The sequence below is a fragment of the Nomascus leucogenys genome, chromosome 8 (assembly GCF_006542625.1).
Source record: "Nomascus leucogenys isolate Asia chromosome 8, Asia_NLE_v1, whole genome shotgun sequence".
Taxonomy (NCBI): Eukaryota; Metazoa; Chordata; class Mammalia; order Primates; family Hylobatidae; genus Nomascus; species Nomascus leucogenys.
The window spans coordinates 15,811,852-15,830,535 of record NC_044388.1 but is presented as its reverse complement, the minus strand read 5'-3'; the positions used below and the strand labels follow the sequence as shown (position 1 = coordinate 15,830,535).

The 18,684-nt window shown below is 46.0% G+C and overlaps 1 protein-coding gene across 3 annotated transcripts in view; it reads left to right on the top strand.

The window, feature by feature from the left end:
* EPHB1 (EPH receptor B1) overlaps window positions 1–18,684 on the top strand; it is a 457,376-nt gene that overhangs the window by 149,935 nt on the left and 288,757 nt on the right. For all 3 annotated transcript variants that reach the window (XM_030816782.1, XM_003265255.3, XM_030816781.1), the window contains exon 3: window positions 6,371–7,052. In XM_030816782.1, coding sequence (XP_030672642.1) covers window positions 6,371–7,052 — 682 coding nt within the window. The remainder of the gene's footprint in view (window positions 1–6,370; window positions 7,053–18,684) is intronic.

Sequence of the window (18,684 nt, the reverse complement as noted above, 5' to 3'; positions counted from 1 at the left end):
GTGAGATTCAGCATCTTTTCATATATTTAAGAGTTATATCTGTGTCTTTTTTAGTGAACAGTTTGTTGATACCCTTTGCCCAATTTTCTATCTTGTTATTGACATATGGATTCTCTTTATATATTAGGGGATATTAACACTTTATCTGTGGTAAGTAACAAATAATTTTTTTTCTATCAGGTTTTCTTTTTTCCTCCCTTTTAAATTTGCTCATGGCTATTTCTGTCATGCCAATTTTTAAAATTGTATAGAGATGAATTTATCAATATGTTTATTTATGGCTTCTGAGTTTCATATCACAATTAGTATACAAAAATTTTCTCCATGGTTTCTTTTAGTATCTTTGTAGTTTCGTTTTTAATGTTTAAATCTTGGATTCACCAGAAATTTATTCTGGAGTAAGGTGTAAGTATGGAACAAAAGTTATTTTTTGTTTGTTTGTTTGTTTGTTTTCCAGATGGGCACCTAGTTATCACTAAAATTTTAAAAATAATTTACCTTCTTCATATTGATTTCAGTTTTGGCCCACACTTGAAGTATTGGGAGAAGCTATTGAATTGATTTCTAAAAGATTTCACCAGTTTATACTTCCATCGATGGGCTTGGGCAGTGCCCTTTTTCCCACTTTCTTACCAAGACTTGACATTTTATCTTTTTAATTTTCTTCGAATCTGATAAGCAAATCATGGTGTTTTGCTGTTGTTTTAACAGAAGGAGATAATTACAGGAAGGAATACAAGAAGCAATATGTCAAATGCCTAGAAGTGGAGGCTAAGAAGCAGCCATTGAATGGAAGATCTTTAGGAAATTGACTTTCAGGCAGGCAGTGAGAACACATTGCCAGAACTAGAGCCAGCACAGGCTTTGGGTAAAAGAAATTTGGCCCTGAATAGGAAATTGGACATCTACAGTGTAGTGCATGCAAGACTGGTAAAATTCCCCCTTTTTTAAGAAAAGAGAGAGGGAAGAGGTGAGGAATCATCATTCCTAAGGATCTAGGAAGCCCAAAGCCTGGTTGGCGAGGCAGGACTGATGCCTGAAAGAGTGTTCAGGGGACACATGGCCCCTTGAGTCTGTGGCTCAGTGAAGGTCTAGAGATTCTCCCCTAAAGTATCTTTCCAGTTTTTGCTGGTCTGTTCCAACCTACCATCTCTTGCCTGGACACCCACAATGAACTCCAATTGTCCTGCCTATACACTCAGGCTGCTCTTCAAACCTGTCTCTGTAGTGCGTCAGAGAGAGCTTTTAAAAGCTCGGCTCTGATCGCCTGTGTTTTTTTCTCCCTAACTCATTAGCGACTTCTAGTTACATTCAGGATGAAATTCAAAATTCTCAACTGGATTCATCTTCCTCTCAGTCCTTTTCCTGCCACCCGCAGCTTCTTATGGCTGTCTGTCACACAGCCTTCATTCCTCAATGGCACCAGGCTACTTTTCCTATCATGAGGCCTTTGTACCTGCCTTCGTTGGGCCCAGAGACGCTGCTCCTACTCTGCTCCCAGAAGGTGCACACTTCTCCTGGCTAACTTCTATCTACCTGTCCCCTGTCAGCTTGGAGGGTGATATTGTTTGGATGTTTGTCCCCTCCCAATCTCATATTAAAGCATGATCTCCAATGTTTGAGGTGGCACCTAGCAGGAGGTGTTTGGGTCATGGCAGGGGATCCCTCATGAATGGCTTGACGGTCTCCTTATGGTAATGAGTGAGTCTCACTCTATCAGTTCACACAGGAGCTGGTGGTTTAAAAGAACCTGGCATCTCTCTTGCTCCCTCTCTCACCATGTGACATGCCTGCTCTTCCTTCACCTTCCTCCATGATTGGAAACTTCCTGAGGCCTCACTAGAAGTAGATCGTGGTGCCATGCTTCTTGAACAGGCTGCAGAACTATAAGCCAGATAAAACTCTTTTCTTTGTAAATTACCCAGCCTCAGCTATTCCTTTATAGCAACACAAAATGGACTCATACAGGGGGTCTTTCCTGACAATCTTCTGTATATCCGGTGCACCCCCTTGCTTGGCTCCCTGCAATTTTCCCTTGCAGCAGTTAACACAAATGTAATTATTTAGTTATTTTAATAACCATTTTCTAATTTCTTTTCTCTCACTAGATTATAAGCTTCATATTGTTATATCCCCAGTGGCTAATGGGATGCCTGGCACAAACCTAACATTCAGCAGACATTTTTTTTTTCATTGATGAATGAATGAGGTATAAATATAAAGCAATGAGACCGATTCCAAATACTGTAAACGAATTATATGTTTGTCTCTCTCTGTTGGGAATGCCATTCTACCCTCATCTCGATTAACCAACATCTCCTCTTTCTTCGACCCCCCCAGTTCTAATTACCACTTGCTGTGGAAAGTATGTGTGCCTCCTGGAAGCCCACTCTGATCACTTATTTCTTCAGCCCCTACAGAGCTTTTGCTGACAGAAGAATGAAAGAGGGAAAGAAATTAATGGGAAGCTCTATGATGGCCTTTTCCCAACAACAGGGAGTTATTTTCCTTTCTCTCAATTTCCTTCTACTCTTTCCCTTTGAATATGCAGCTGAATTTCCTAATTTGCTTTGATCACTCCCTTAGGAGCTGTCATGGAATCAATTAGATCTGTAGAATTTTACAACTCAGGGTCACCCAGTATGATTTCTCATTTTACAGATGAGAAAACTGAGGCCCAGAGAGGTTAATGTTTGAAACAATTACTTCTGCTGGGTCTTATAATACCAATCAGTGTCATTTTCTAAGCTAAATGTTCTCAATATCCCAGCTCCCATAGGAGAGTAGAAATCCTCATGCTGCTTATTTTATTTTATTTTTTTGAGACAGAGTCTTGCTCTGTCACCCAGGCTGGAGTACAGTGGTGTGAGCATGGCTTACTGCAGCTCCTCCTGGGCTCAAGCAATCCGCCCACTTCAGCCTCCTGAATAGCTGGTTCTACAGGCACAAGCCACCAATCTTGGTTAATTTATTATTTTTATTTTTGTAGAGATGGGGTCTCTCTGTGTCGCCCATTCTGGTCTTGAGTCCTGGGCTCAAGCCATCCTCCCACGTCACCCTTCCAAAGTGCTAGAATTATAGGCATAAACCATTGCACCTGGCCTCATTTTGCTTATTTAAATATCTCCTGGTGGTGACTGTCTCAGTGCTAAGGTGAAACCCACATCAGAGCTCCTTTAGTCTTGGGTGCATCAAGAACTCTGGCTATGACCAGACCCCCACTCTAAATGGGGTCACATGCTTCACCTGTACATTGACAGCGGGGCCCCATGTGTGTACTGAGACCCAACTGGAATAATGGGTCATGAGACCTGCTGTGTTTCAACAATAGCAGAACAGTAAAAAAAAAAAAAAAAGTTCCTTTCCTCAAGTCATGTAGGGTCAACTGAGAAAATGTTGTTTTATAACAGCCATGGAAAGGGAGGGAGGTCTAGAAATTTGATCTGAAACATTGTCAGTGACTTCTCCCTGGCTGAAAAGAAAATAGGCAAGCAGAACATAACTTTAATAAACACATTTGATAGAACAAAACACGGTGTTCAAGAAGGCAGAAAAAGTGGTTCTTTTACATCTAGAGAATCAATAAGGAATTAAGCAAAGTCCAGGTGAGGCTCGACAGTGTGAATTTTATACTCCATGCAGGCCACAGAGGTGAGATCTCTCTTCCCTGTTGGCCACATGGTGGGGCCTGGGCACAGGGAGGTCCATGTGCTGGGCACAAGGCATGCTGTGAAGGAGCTGTGTGGATGCGCCACTCCAGGGATGTGCTGCAGCCCCCTCAGGGCTCACTGACTCCTGGGGGAGGTAGGTGCCCCAGGGCCAGTGTGCACAGGTTCTTACCTGTTGTGTGGAGGATGTACTAATATGCCATAATATGGTATCTAATTCAGCGAGGGGATTTTCCAGAGCTGGAGTAACTCAGGCAAAGAAGAACAAAAAGCCATCCTAGGTAGAAAGCACAGCATAAGAACAGGCTTGAAACTGGGAAACAGAGTTGTGAGTTTGGGGATGTTAGTCCTTGGCATTGCAGAAGGTAGAGTGGAGCAGGGAGAGATGCTGGCGGGTCATGAATGGTGTGGTCGGAGGTCAAGTGCTGCAACTTGAAAGGTGGAGTGCTGAGTGATATTTGGCCTGGAGCTGAGACTTTCCAGGGTAGTGAATCATGATGGCCTGTGTGTCCCAGAACTGCTGCAAGGATACTGGCAGGAGCTGATCTGTTGGTGAGGGACTGGAAGGACTTCAAGTTGGGGAGGGAACTGGCACTCTAGGAGTCCTGGGAGAGTCTGGGGTCCAGGAGGACCCTAGATTGACTGCAGTTTAGATGCCTTGGTGGCAGAGGCCCAGACAGAAGGAGTGACCATGAGTGAGGTCACTTAACAGACCTGGGCATGCAGGGCCAGCTCTCAATGTGCCCATTTCCCCACCTCTCCACACTATGCCTGTTATTTGGTTTCCTTCACTCAGGTTTAGAGGATCTACTTGCCTCCACAGGGGGCTTTACTCCTTGCAAGGAGCAATTGCAGTATATTTTCCATGCACATATAATTGGCTTTTAGCTCTGTTAATGAAGAATTCTAGTCTATATATTTAAAGTCCACTACTGTAAATAATAAGCAATTAGCATAATATTCAAAGATAACTGGTAGGATTTGGTTACCTTGATCACCACTCCTAAATAGTCAAGAATCTTAATTCATTTTCACTTTAGGAAGTTTAATTTCTTTTCTCTATTTTTTTTTATTCTAAGCAAACAGAATATAAGTTTAAATTTATTCCTGGAAATATCCTCAGTTCTTGAGACCAGGATCTGGAGAGCTCCCAGCTGTAGGCAGCTTCTTCCTTAACTCCTTTTCTCCAAGCACAAGGAAGAAAGAATGACCCAGCAACTCTTCTTTGACCCCTGCCCTAGAGAGCTCAGTTAAGGGAACCATGCCTTTAAAGACCCCTCCCAACTCCCCTCCAACCCTCATTGCCTGTTATTGAAATAATCTTCTAGAAGTTCTTAGGTGATTTTCTTTGACCATTCAAAGTATTTCCTACTATCTTCTCTCATAATCTCTTTTAGCCATATAAGCATGGGTGAGTTGCATCATGTCTTTTCATCTGTAAATTGGAGATAATAATACCTAGTTCTGAAAGTTGCTGGGAATAGTGAAAGACATCACTTAATACATGTGCTGTTCTTCTCTTTTATTCCAATCTACAGGGCTGCTATAAATGGGAGCTCACTTTTCTAATGTGAATCATGGTTGTCTTTCCCTTAAGAAAGTTTCATTATTCACTAAAGTGACACACTCCAACATTTTCCTCCATCATAGCCTTGCTTGAAATTTGCACACAATAGAGCTTCATTTGCTTCATTAAGGGTTCTTCTTAGCAGCCTCCACTTTTACCAGTTTTATAGTCTAGGTCTTTGTGTTAGTCCACTCTTGCATTGCTATAAAGAAACACCTGAGCTGAGTAATTTATAAAGAAAGAGGTTTAACTTGTTCATAGTTCTGCAGGCTGAATATGAAGCATAGTGCCGGCATCTACTTCTGCTGAGGGCCTCAGGAAGCTTCCGCTCATGGCAGGCCAGGGGAGCTAGCATGTCACTTGGTGAGAGATGGAGCAAGAGAGAGAGAAGGGGGAGCTTCCAGATTCTTTTAAACAGCCAAATCTCACTCATCACCAAAGGGATGGTGCTAAACCATTCGTGAAGGATCTGCCCCCATGATCAAATCACCTCCCACCAGGCCCCACCTCCAACATTGGGAATCACATTTCAACATGAGATTCAGAGAGGAAAAACATCCAAACCATATCAGTCTTTCAAAGAGATTGATGTTATTGAAAAAAAGTTTATGAGAATCTAAGTTGGTTGAGAAACCCTGAAAAGCTTTAAATTCATGTGCTTTTCAAAGACATAAAGGGATTTCACCACAATACAGAAATTAGGTTCAAAGATGGGGATTTCCAAGGTGTGGGTGTCAAGTAATTGGACCCCCAATCCACAGATTGGCTTTTAGGGCAGGTACTGTGGAAGTGAGGAAGAAAGTCTCTGCCATCACATGGGCTGAAAGCTGCATGTTGTCCCCATGGATGTAATAAGCCAGTCACAGAATGAGCATTATGGGTTAGGCAAGGGACAGCTTTCTTGAATGAAGTGTGTTATATTTTGGGATGAGCTGCAAAAAAATATGAAGTTTTCTTATAAGATCTTTAAAATCAAGTTGCACTTAGATGTGTTCATTTCTCAAGTCAATCTGCTGGACTGGTGAGCTCTTAAGGCCCCTTAGCCCCAGTATTCTCCTCTGCTCTGCCTATTTTTGCATTCTCACTCTCTATTTTGTGTTTTTGCATGTGTGTGCCTGTGGCCTGCTATGTACAGTGGGAAGAAGTCAGTGGCTACGATGAAAACCTGAACACCATCCGCACCTACCAGGTGTGCAATGTCTTCGAGCCCAACCAGAACAATTGGCTGCTCACCACCTTCATCAACCGGCGGGGGGCCCATCGCATCTACACAGAGATGCGCTTCACTGTGAGAGACTGCAGCAGCCTCCCTAATGTCCCAGGATCCTGCAAGGAGACTTTCAACTTGTATTACTATGAGACTGACTCTGTCATTGCCACCAAGAAGTCAGCCTTCTGGTCTGAGGCCCCCTACCTCAAAGTAGACACCATTGCTGCAGATGAGAGCTTCTCTCAGGTGGACTTTGGGGGAAGGCTGATGAAGGTAAACACAGAAGTCAGGAGCTTTGGGCCTCTTACTCGGAATGGTTTTTACCTCGCTTTTCAGGATTATGGAGCCTGTATGTCTCTTCTTTCTGTCCGTGTCTTCTTCAAAAAGTGTCCCAGCATTGTGCAAAATTTTGCAGTGTTTCCAGAGACTATGACAGGGGCAGAGAGCACATCTCTGGTGATTGCTCGGGGCACATGCATCCCCAACGCAGAGGAAGTGGACGTGCCCATCAAACTCTACTGCAACGGGGATGGGGAATGGATGGTGCCTATTGGGCGATGCACCTGCAAGCCTGGCTATGAGCCTGAGAACAGCGTGGCATGCAAGGGTAAGCTTTGGAGCCTCTGCTTCCTGCCCATCTATGGCAGGGCCAGATCTGCAAGGTTTCCCCACCAATAATTCTAGGTCATACAGGAACAGAAAATAGTCTAATGGCTTATTATAAAGCTCTGAGGACTCCCATTCCTAGTGCTAGGCCTGATGATTTTCCAATCATGTCCAACCAGATTGTCCATATTTATTATTCATGATGAGAGAAAGAGATGGGGAGAATTTCAAACTGGAAAATAACTTAATAGCCAGTCCTTAATATTTAGTGTTGAAGTGTTGAATTTATCTCTCTCTCTTCTCTCTCTCTCTCTCTTACATACACACACACACACACACACACACACATGCACACCCCTATATCCTGCATCCAGCCATAAGCTCTGGGGCTGGAGACTTTAGAATTTGGGTTGCCATGGACAATTCACTCAAGGGCGATTGAGAAGTGACTGAATTTGGAAAATATTTTAGTTCATTTCAGTCCAGCTCCCACAGCACTCAACTTGGTACTGAATCCGTGTAGCTCATTAACTCAAAGCCCTCTGGCTTGGCTGTCTTTCTCTAGGGGCTCATTGCCAGGCCCTGGAAGGAGATGAAACTATTGGAATGGGAGTGGGACTGTATCATGTATTGTATTAACTTTTGCTTCTAAATGACACAGAGTGGTGCAAACTTTGCAGTTTGAAAGTGTCAGGATACTGTGTGCTCATATTAGCCATCACTAGCACTAGCCCTAGAAAGACCATATTCAACATGTGGCAATAAATTTGCTGAACTGGCTGCAGGCTCAGTCTGCTCTGGGAGTGAATAGAAGGATCTGGAGGCCCCTCAACTTATGCATTGTCTAAGTGCATGGAAGCTGAATGTGGGGGAATCCAGGGTTGGGGAAGAGAAGACTGCTTTCCCTTATTAAATTTTGCTTGGAACCTTCAAAGGTCCTGATTCTTTTCCAAGGAAGCCTTCCTATATGGACCTCAGAAATGACCACCTTAACCTTAATGTACCCCTAGGGTTGCCCTTAGTCCTTCGGGGCTTGGGGGCTGTATCAGCAACTTATTTTCCATTGTGAGCCTCCTGCCAGCTTCCCTCTCTGATGTCACCCCCACCCTGCCTGAGCACCAGACCAGCCTATGCCAGTTTACTTCCACACTTACCTTGCTCCCCAGACACCTGCAGCTGAAGTGCCAAGCACAGGCTTGTTAGTGCCATCAGCTCTGCAATCCTTTGGACTCAGCTAATTGCCTGGGCCAGAGCACTCACACAGACTTTCTGAGGCCTGCTGAGAGCAGGGAGCTGCGCCTTTGTGTCTTTATTGGATTTCTTGGTCCTGGTACCCATGACGGATTGTGTGGAAACAGAGGAGAGAGAGTGCCAGATCTTAGATCCAGTGATGAATCAACGTCAGCAGTTTTAAAACCATCCCAGCCTGGTCCCACAGTCTTCCTCTTTGTCCCATTGGTTGGGATGGGTCACCATCTTTGCCATTTGGCAGGGTCTAAGTGGGGACCGAGGCACCAGGCTGAGTTCTTAAAGGCACAGATGCAGCAGCTGCCCGGCATGCTTGCAGCAGTGCATAGTGGGTGATTTCTTTAGTTTTCAGAGGGCTGCCACACCACACTTGCTGGCTGGGGCACTCTCATTTTTCTCATTATATCCTGAGCAGAATGGCAGGAACCAGAGCAAGCATTGATTGGTTCTGATTTAATTGGGTCTCTGGGAACAGGCTTTCATTTCTTTGGGCTAATTGGAACTTTTCTTTTTTAGAGGGTTCTGCTGTCCGTGTAGCTTGTCACTTACCTCCTGTGGCTGTCCTAAGAGGGCCTGTGAGGACAAATATGTAAATCCAAATTGTTTCTTTCCATTTCTCCTTCCCAGTCTCAATCCCCTCCTGAGTTTTGTTGGACATTTCTAATCTCGAGCTATTGTGAACATGGCTTGACTTTACAAACTACTTATTGCAAACTCATTGGAGGGTAAAGGAAATGGGGAACCCATGGCACCATCACTTTGCTACTTCAGAGGCATGGGAAGTCACATTTTGGTAATATTTCTGAGAGTGGAGAGTGGCATCATGGGTCTTGTGGCCCAGCATCCTGGCTGAGCTCTGTGCCCTGAAAGGGAAGAGAAGGGCCCCTTGCCCTTGTCTCAAGAACTTTCAGCTGAATCCCCTGAAATCTTTGCCCTTAACTCTGCAGGTAACTGGACTCTGATGGCTGGCAAGGGACCTTCGGGCAAAAATGGTGATCTTGGGAAGACTCTGCACTCTTTGGTGGGGGATGGGAAGTGCATGTGGAGGTACTTGTTACTGGTCTCCATGGTGTGTCTTCAGGGAAAGGCTTTCTACTCATTTCTGGTGCTCACAGAGTGCTGCCAGATGCACATGGTGGCCATTCACAATGGTTTTGGTGTAGCCCACTTAGCACAATCATCATGAGAGCAGAAGCAGGGAGAATGGTGGATAACAGAGAATTGCAGGTGAGACACAGTGAGCCTTCAACAGCTAACTATCTCCCAACACAGCCCTGAGAATTGATGTCCTCTGAGCCTGGCTGGGCCAAATGCTGATGGTTCTATGATTCATACAGTTGTGCTGAGTTGATACATCTTTTCTGCATATGTGAAACTGGGACTTCGTAGCGTGGCAGAAAGAATAAGCTCTCTGCTTCTGGTTCCATGCTATTTTTCCTGGAAGAACAGACTTTCATTATGGTCAGGGAACTGTATTTTCTTGGCTTTCACTTTGCTTCTGCGAAACCGTCTCCTGTCAAAGTCGTGGTGACCAGTTGCTTGGCTGTGCAGAGGCACCTGGAGACCAATTAGACAGCACAGCCAGCAAAGAGTGGTCCTGGCCTAGAGCTGTTTCTGTTGTGAAGAGCGTGGGTGGTGAGAAGAGAACAGGTGAGAGGGGAGTAGAGGAAGCCATGGGGAGAACTTGTGCATTAGGATGTGTGGCAAGCGGCTCATGCATTTTCTAGAGGGCTCCTTGGCCTAAGGCCTGTTCCTGACATCCTTTCTATACACACAGGCTGGTCCCATCAGGCAGAGTCACATTGGCCTGTTGATCTCATCTCGCTAGTGACTCTGACCTCATCATGCATTTGTCTTTATAAAATTGTTAATTACTAGGGAAATGGCCCATCTACCCCAGTTTCAAGTTGTGCTCATAGTGTAGCAGATTAATGAGAAATCATAGCTTTGTCTTCCCTTCTCCCCTCTTCCCTGCTGAGGTTGGTGGCTAAGTCTATTCTCTGTGTAGGTCCCATGCAGCCTGGCTCTTCCTGTGCTGGGGAGGCCGAGTTGGCTCTCAGCAGACTCCCTCTCTCTCTACTGTGTAGCCTAAAATATTGCTTTAGCTGAAATTGGACTGCAGGGAGGAAGGGGAGGAGGCTGGGGCTGTTAGAAGGAACCTGGCAGGGGCAGGCTCCTTATCTATGTGCTAGAAGCTCGAGGGCTGCAGTATCCCATAAGGGTGTCCATGGAGGTGTCTGAGAAATAGGCAGAGAATATATGACTGTCATATCTTCTGTGATAACCCCTGATGGCCAGATCCTAGCTGGAGCACTGTGCATATGTGCCCATGGATCTGTTCCTCCCCTGAGTGCTGCCTGAGGGCTTGGCTTTCCCTCCCAGAACACAGTCCTTGGAGTTTCCAGAAGAAGCTGCTTCATTAGGCTGCCTCTTTAGCCACACTGGGGACTCAGAAAATGACAATGCTATGCATAATTCTCCCTGCCATCCTCTCTTGCCTTTGCCCCTGCCCCAGGATGACCTTAGCTTGCTATTACAGAGGGCACATGCCAACTTATGGTGCCTAGGCCTTCATTGTCTGGGGCTGTCATGCACAGGAGGTGCAGGTAGATGAAAGAGGAAGGGGGTATGCTTGGGTGGAAGAGACCTAACCTAAAGATAGGGGCTGGTTTTAGTCTTGGCTCTGCTGCAAACTTGCTACATGGTTTTAGGTAAGTCCCTTTCCATTGACAGTCGTATCTTCTCTGCCTATTTCTCAAAGTATGTGAAAATGGATATGAGAATATTTTCTAAGCCATGCAATGCTACATATTGCTAGGTGTCATTGTCCTTAAGCTCTGAATCACCCTTATTAAGAAAATAAGATTCTGGAATGAAGATGGCATGGGACTCCCCCATCCAGAGACACAGGTCAGCAGGAATCCTGAATTCCCAGTCATCACTTTCCTGCACCTGCCCAGGCCCAGCTCTATGACCACCAAGCAGTGACAAGTGAAAGCAGCAAAGAGGAATAAGCCACTGTTCCTCAACTGATCAAAGGGCAAGTTAACACGTGTTTGACTGTTGTGGCTCACATGGCCTGCCTTGAGGCATGTGGTCTTTGTGAAATGAAGGACCAAGTGGAGAGAGAAGACCCTCCAAGCCCGAGAGAGCCATGGTCTTCAGAACCAGCAATTTTTGACCCCAGGGCAGGCATGAGAACCCTCAGAAAGGTTTTACAAAGTGACCTCCCCAGTTGCCTCCTTCTGAGATGGTGATAAGTCTTGTATATGGCCCAAACATGGGGATTTAAAAAAATCCAAGAACCCCAGCTCAAAGCAGCAGTCCAGGACCATCTATGTGGCTGGTGTCCAGACGAAAAGGACCCCAGGGTAGGTCACTGAAGATATTCTAGGGTTACTGGGATTTGTAGTCAGGATGAACCTGGGTGCCTGAGGGGATGCAGAAGGAGTCTGGGAGAGGGGACTGCAGGAGCAGGCTGGCAGCTGGGTAGACCAAGAGCAAGGCCTACAGGCCACCAGGAGGAAGGTATCCAGAGCATCACTACCCCTTGAATAAAGGCTGGAGGCTGGGGAAAGCCATACAGGGCAGCCGTGAACAACCCAGAGCATCAACATGATGGCACAGCTGATAAAGCCCAATAAGGGCTCTTGGCAGGGAAAGAGGGGCAGGAGCTGAAGACTGACTGTCTGGGTGTTACAGAAACAAACATCCCTGCAGCTAGCCAGCACCAGCTGGGTCCCTAGGTACTGTCTTAAGAATGCCAGGGGTACCACTACTGGTCCCAGCAGCATGATCAAACCTGCAGGACTCCTATTTTCTGCTCATGCCTACAAACTGGGGCTGGGAATGAGGATGCATGACTTTAACTGGGAATCTGTGTAGGTTTTCCAGAAGGCTCTCGGATCACCTATGACCCTTCTAACTCTGGACATTGGCAGGGCCTTTACAACTCTAACAGAAGAACATAACAGCTCTCGATGTGCCTGTGTTCCCATTTGGTGTCTCTCTGCAAGTTATGGCTGGTGATCCCACCAGCACTGCCTTAGGCTCTCCTCTTGTCAGACACTTGCTTGCCCTCTCCTTCCTGGCTGTTTCTTCATTCCTCCCCCCTCTCCAAGTGGGGACTTTTTTCTTTAGTAAAAAAAACCTACATGTAAATTCCTTCATGCCTGGAAACCCAAGGGACATTTTGAACCTTTCAACAGTTTCTGCACCTTTGTCAGCTTGAGCAGCTGAGATGAGCCACTTTATAAGCCTGGGGGAGTTGAGATGAAAAATTTGCAGGATTTGAAAGTGGAAAAAATACGTCTAATTTAGCTCTTCTTGGAAAAAGAGGTTTTCGGGGCCTGCTTCCATCTCCCTTAGGGTTGCTGGTCCCAGCTCTGGGCTCCCCCTGCCTTCTCATCCTGAGCTGCTGAAAGAGAAGGTGAGGAACACAAGGGAGTGTGTGTGTGTGTGTGAGTGTGTGTGTGAGGCCTCAGTGCTGGAAACCACATTCAAGGGCACCAAGGAGCCCTCTCTGCTCTCTCGGTCCCATCAGCGGTTGGCTGGTGAGAGGGAAACCACAGCCCAGATAGCCTCCTCTCAAGCCCCAGGGAGACCGGCTCTGTTTAGGGCCTGGGGAGGCCAGGGTCATTAACACTGCAGCCCTGTAACATGAGCTTCATAATAGGGTTTCCCAACAGGTTACTTCATTTAGAAACCTCTCGGGCCTCCTCTGCTCCCCGTGGTGGCCCTACCCAGCGACCCCCAGAGAGGAATCAGATGTAATTGGTTGTCTGTAATCGACTGTGACACCGGCATGAGCAGCAGCACAGGGAGCTGGAAGGATGCCCCTCTGCAGCACGGACTCCAGGATGCCGGGCTCTGGAGGCGGCAGAGGATGGCAAGCGGGAGTTCTGGGTTCCAAACCCCCTTGTGCTCTGCATAATGATCCTTTCTGCCTTTGAGACACAGGGCTAGAAGCACCCAAATTCCACTGGTGTTGAGCAAATAATCATGAGTCCTCCAGGCCAATGTTAGAGCTACTGATCATGATTTGGCAGCGTCCCATGAGAGCTGCCCTAGGTGGATTTTGTTTGAACTTGGTCATCCATGACTTAATATATCTGTATTATCAAAGATGATGACAGAGACATCATATGGTTATTACTGAGGTGGGGTGGGTAGTGGGAACATCACCACGTCAGGAGTCCAGTAGGGGCCCTAATGCCACCATTTTCTTCACCAACATCTTCCCATGAAGCCCTCTGGGGTCTGAAACTGCTGGAGTGAGTGGTGTGGGGATGCTGAGAGACTGCCTCATTTATCCAGAGAGGGGTCTGCCGGAAGCATTTCGGGGCACCAGTCTAGAGAGCCACGGCTAGTTAATGTTAGCACTGGGATTAGAACTCAGGTCTAGGGAGGCCACTATCTGCCTCTACTTCTGAGACTGGCTTTTGCTAAAAATAGCCATCCTTTAAAGCACACCATGTGTTTTCAGGAATATCAAACTTCTTTCAACTGTCTCTCACAAATGACCCTCTCTCTTGTGTTTTTATACCTTATTTCTTCTTGGGGTTCTGGTGGATCTTTGGTTACACATTTCTGCACTGTCCCTCTGCACAGGACTCCGTGTCTACTATCACCACCTCCTTTTTAATCCCTCTAGAGGCAGCTCCATCTCTCCAGAGAGCTCTGACATGTTAAGCTGCTTATGAACCAGCAGATGATACACAGCCCCTCAGAGGGCAATCTGAGGCTCACCAGGGAAGAAAACGCTCTGAGGCTTTGTGCTTACAGGAAAGGGCAGAGGGAAGGAAGGGAGCTGTGGACTGGGGGATTGTGTTTCTCTTATTTGTATCAAGGACGCTGCATGGTCCTGTGAGGGCTGTATCCCAGCTCAGTCAGGGCTGTTGTCAGACTTATCCTTTGCTTTCGGTCCCCATCTCTTGCCACGGCTGGACAGTCCCTTTCTGCAGAATTTGAGCACAAACATCGACACATTTTTTTTTTTTTTGCATGGACGGAGACTCACCACTTTTCAGTTTGAAAGATGGAGATGAAAAATTATACTGAATCTAAGCGTGCCTGCAGTGGAGTCTTTTGGTTCTGGGCCCTTAAGAGCTCTGGGAGTCTGAGTTCTGTTTCCACTGTTTTGGGCCATTGATGAGTTGCATTGACAGGGCCTTAAGACCTGGGTCTCAGGTCTCCCTCAGTGCAGTAGGGTGAAGAAGACTGGAAAGAGTCACTTTAGGGCTGTTGCAAATGGAGAAGGAATGCACCTCAAACACTGGCAAACCACCCAGGAACAAGCCTTATTTTGCCAACAGGGCTTTGACAGACATGTTGAGAGAGGTGCAACCTTGCCTTTCCCTACAGGCTGTAAATGTTCAGGCTAAACAAAGAGCTTGAGTGCTAGTTACCTGGCAAGGCAGTTGAGCCCCCATTTTTGTTTCAAGGGCCAGTTAATAATACTGAGCAGGCAAAGTCTGGGGAGATGTGGTTTAGTCCAGAAGAGTATGGCTGGGTATGTTTTGGGTCCCAGAAGCTATCCATAAGACAGAGGGTATCTCATCTTCCTGTGTACTCACCTAGCCTGCTGCAGGATGAGTCTGTGAAGCTGCAGGTGTGTTCAACTCATCCTCTTGTGTATGTATGACCAGGGAGGTCGGGAAGAAATGAGCTTAGCTACAATAGGCCCCTGGAGAGGCTGGTGAGAAGGAGGCATTGTTGAGAGCCTCAGGAAGCCTCTTGAAATCACTGGGCATAAATTTGGGCCAGCAAGGCCAAACCCAGCCCTAATGAGTCTTTTCATTGAGGATAGGACCTAGTTCATTAGAAAGGCTGCAGAAGGAAACAGGCATTTTGGTTTCTGGCTTTTCCCTGCCTCTGTCTGGAGTAGCCTACTCAGCTTCAGGGTCTCTGCATCAGCACACATTCCTGGTCAGAGCTGGAGTCACTGGGTCTTAGGGTATGGTCCTTGGGGGCCCACTCTGATCATCTCCTTGCAGGCCTCAGCAGTTCTGGCCTTCTCCTTCCTCATTCAAATTGGATTCCACTCTTTAGGTCATGCGGGTTGGATGGTCCCATGCCTTTTCTTTCTTCAGCTACTTATTGGGCACCAACTGGTGCTGGGCCCTATATGCTTATATATGAGATTCAGCAGTTTTTCTTCCAGGAATGTGCTGCATTCTTAGCTCTTAGAAAGTGTTTGCAATGTCCAGAGGATGCTGGGGCTGCAAGTGGTGCTTTTGCCCTGGAGAACCTGATGAAGCATGGCCACATCCGGCTAGATAAAGCCTCGAAGGACAGCGAGTCAAGCACACCCCATGACACTTAACTTTGCTCTTCCACAGTGGTCCTCAGCCTAATTTTAGACACTTCCAGGGATGGAACACCCTTACTTCCCAAGGAAGCCTGGTTAATTTCTGAACCTTTCTTCCTTGAAGTGGAACTTTTATACAAATCTCCACTCATGCAATTTACCTTTTTTTGTTGTTATTAAAAACATTTTGAACAGGTAATATATGTGAAAGGTCAGTTTCCCTCCACTCTGGTTGTCACCAGGCTCTCTCATTGTCAGTTTCTAATATTCTCTTGCAGAGAGTCGATGGATTTGTACACTTTTGCCCCTTGCATAGGGGCACACTACAGAGGATTTTGCACCTAGTTTCCCCACATCTCTTCTCAGTTAACACTGAAGTTTAACAGTAGTTTGGTTATATTAAATATAGATCTGCCACATTCTTTCCAATGAGTGTTATTATTTCATTGCCTGGATATATTTTACTTAATTGGTCATTTATATACATTTAGATTGTTTTCTCCTTTTTGCTATTTCTGAACAATGTTGCAACAGATATCCTTGTGCATTAATCTTTGCACCTATATGTGAGTATATCTGTGAGAAAAATTAATTTATTTATTCAATGAATATTTATTGAGGATTTTCTATATGCCAAGCACTTTTCTAAGTGCTAAGAATGCAGTAAACTCTCAGAAGTAAAATTGCTGAATAAGAGTATATAAATTTTTAATTTTGATAGATATTCCCAAATTGTCCTCCCCCAAAAGGTATTTTCTACCAATTTTTGTTCCCACCAGCAGTGTTTGAGAGTTCCTGTTCCCTATACCTTTGCCAAGATAATAAAATATCAATCATTTTTATCTTTGCCAATCTGAAAGGTGAAAAATGGCATCCCATTGTTGTTTCCATTTGCATTTGACCTTGCAAAGTTCCATAAACTGCCCTGTTCAGGAACTGAGACTCAAGCATTCCAATAGAATGCATTAAGTTGGGTGTGTTTGTGTGCTGCAGGTGGTTCGGGGCATGGTCTGTCCTTCACTCTCTTCTGTCCCATTCCCTCCAACGCTGCATCATCCTCTGTTTGTACTCTTTGCCCATCTCTATTATCAGGACATTTTGACACGTGCCTCCCACCGATTCTGGCACTTCCCAAGCTGTGGTAGGTGAAATGTCTGCAGATGGGACAGGACAAGTGCAGGTGCTTGAGGCTGGAAGACCACCCCATTCTCACAGTCCAGTCTCAGGAAGGCCGAATCTGCCTGGTTTGCTAAGAAACACATCTTGCTTCTCCCATTCGTCTCCTCCTGCCCCTGGGCCTGTTTCGGGGCTTCCTGCCCTGCCGCATGCATCTCTCAGCTCTCACCCTTTGGCCCTTCACCCCACATCCTTTCCTTTAATTTTCCCAGCTTACCTCTGGGGCCTCTAGCCTCAGCTCACCATGTTGACACCTCCATAGCCACGCCTTCCTAGATAGCCAGCCCTCTGCCCTCCACTCCTCCCGCCTCCTCTTCATTTCTTCAGCCTTCACCAGATCTGCTACCCCTTCCCCAGCAGCCCCAAATCAGTCTCATCCCCTTCGTTCACCAGGTGTCTACCCTCTACAGGAGCATACACCTTCCCACTCTGCTGAAGCCCAGGCCTTGTCTCTGCCAGGGGTGTTGGCTCAGCTCTGGGCTGTTGCTTGCTGCAGTTATGTATATGTCTGTTTGGTTTTTGTCCCCCTGCTCTGTGGCAGCTCTTTCTCTCTGGGGCCATGCACTCCCTACTTCTCTTACTTACCTCAGTTTCCCTTTCCCCTCCCTTCCCCTCCTGTCCCTTCTTATACCTTCTCCTGCTCGCTCCTTCCTTCCTTCCTTCCTTCCTTCCTTCCTTCCTTCCTTCCTTCCTTCCTCCTTCCTTCCTTCCTTCCTTCCTTCTTCTTCCTTCCTTCCTTCCTTCCTTCCTTCCTTCCTTCCTTCTTCCTTCTTCTTCAGTGCTTTTCTTTTAAATTGAATATGTTTATGTTAAAAAGTCAGTTAATTTAAATAAAAATAATAAATAATAATAATACATTTAAAACCTGCCACATATAAGTATGGCAAAAAGGAATAAAGATAGTAGGCAAACGGCTGATATTTGAAAAGAATTCTGATGCCCTGTTTACCTGGGCTAGGAGAGCAGCTTATGCACTCTTCAGTATAGCCCCACATTCCACTGCCACTTCCTAGTGGTGGTTGTATGATGGTTATAACCTGGGTATGGAGCACACTTCTGGATTGGCTTCCATCTTGTGTCGAAATGCTAATACAGTGTGGCTGTCATTTATAAAGCAGTGACGGTGTGCTAGATGCTCTGCCAAATTCTTTTTCTGCATTAACTCTTAAATCCTCACAGAGCTTTACGAGGTACATGTGATTATTAGCCTCATTTTTCTGTTGAAGATATCAAGGCACAGAGAAGGTAAGTAATATTCTCAAGATCATACAACACAGGACTCGGGGGCTCTGCTGGTAACCACTATTCTCTATGCCTCCCAAGCTAAAGAAAAGCCAAGATTTGTAATTTTTGATGGGAGTTGGCATCAGCATTCCATTTAGACTAAGATGTAAGCCTTCACTAACATGCACAAAGAAAAGTCATCAGAGTTTGATCTACCTTTTGGGACTTCACAGATAGCGTTCATTTCCCATTGGTAAGGGATGAACCAGGAAGTTCCTGGAGTGATCATATTCACCGGTGAGAGTGAACTGAAGTCACTGTCACTGCACCTGTCACCTGCATCATCATGCCCAGCTCACATTCCCATTCCTCTTCTCCCTAAGCTCCTCAGGGGCAGTGGCCATGCCTGATGCATCTCTGAATCCCTACTTGCTCTGTGCCATCTGTTAAATGAAAACAGAACGAAACACACTGAAAACAAAATTTGTGGAAGGAGAATATGAGCTGAGAAGGGAAAGTCTTTGCATTAGGATGTATAAGAAAACATCCCAGCAGCAATGAGTAGAGGGAGCTCCAAAGAAACCGGGGAGGAATCGGGCACAAGGCATGCACTTGTGGAGGTGATGATGGCAGAACCAGATGGAGGCAGTAACCAGTGATGGCAGAGGCCTTGTCT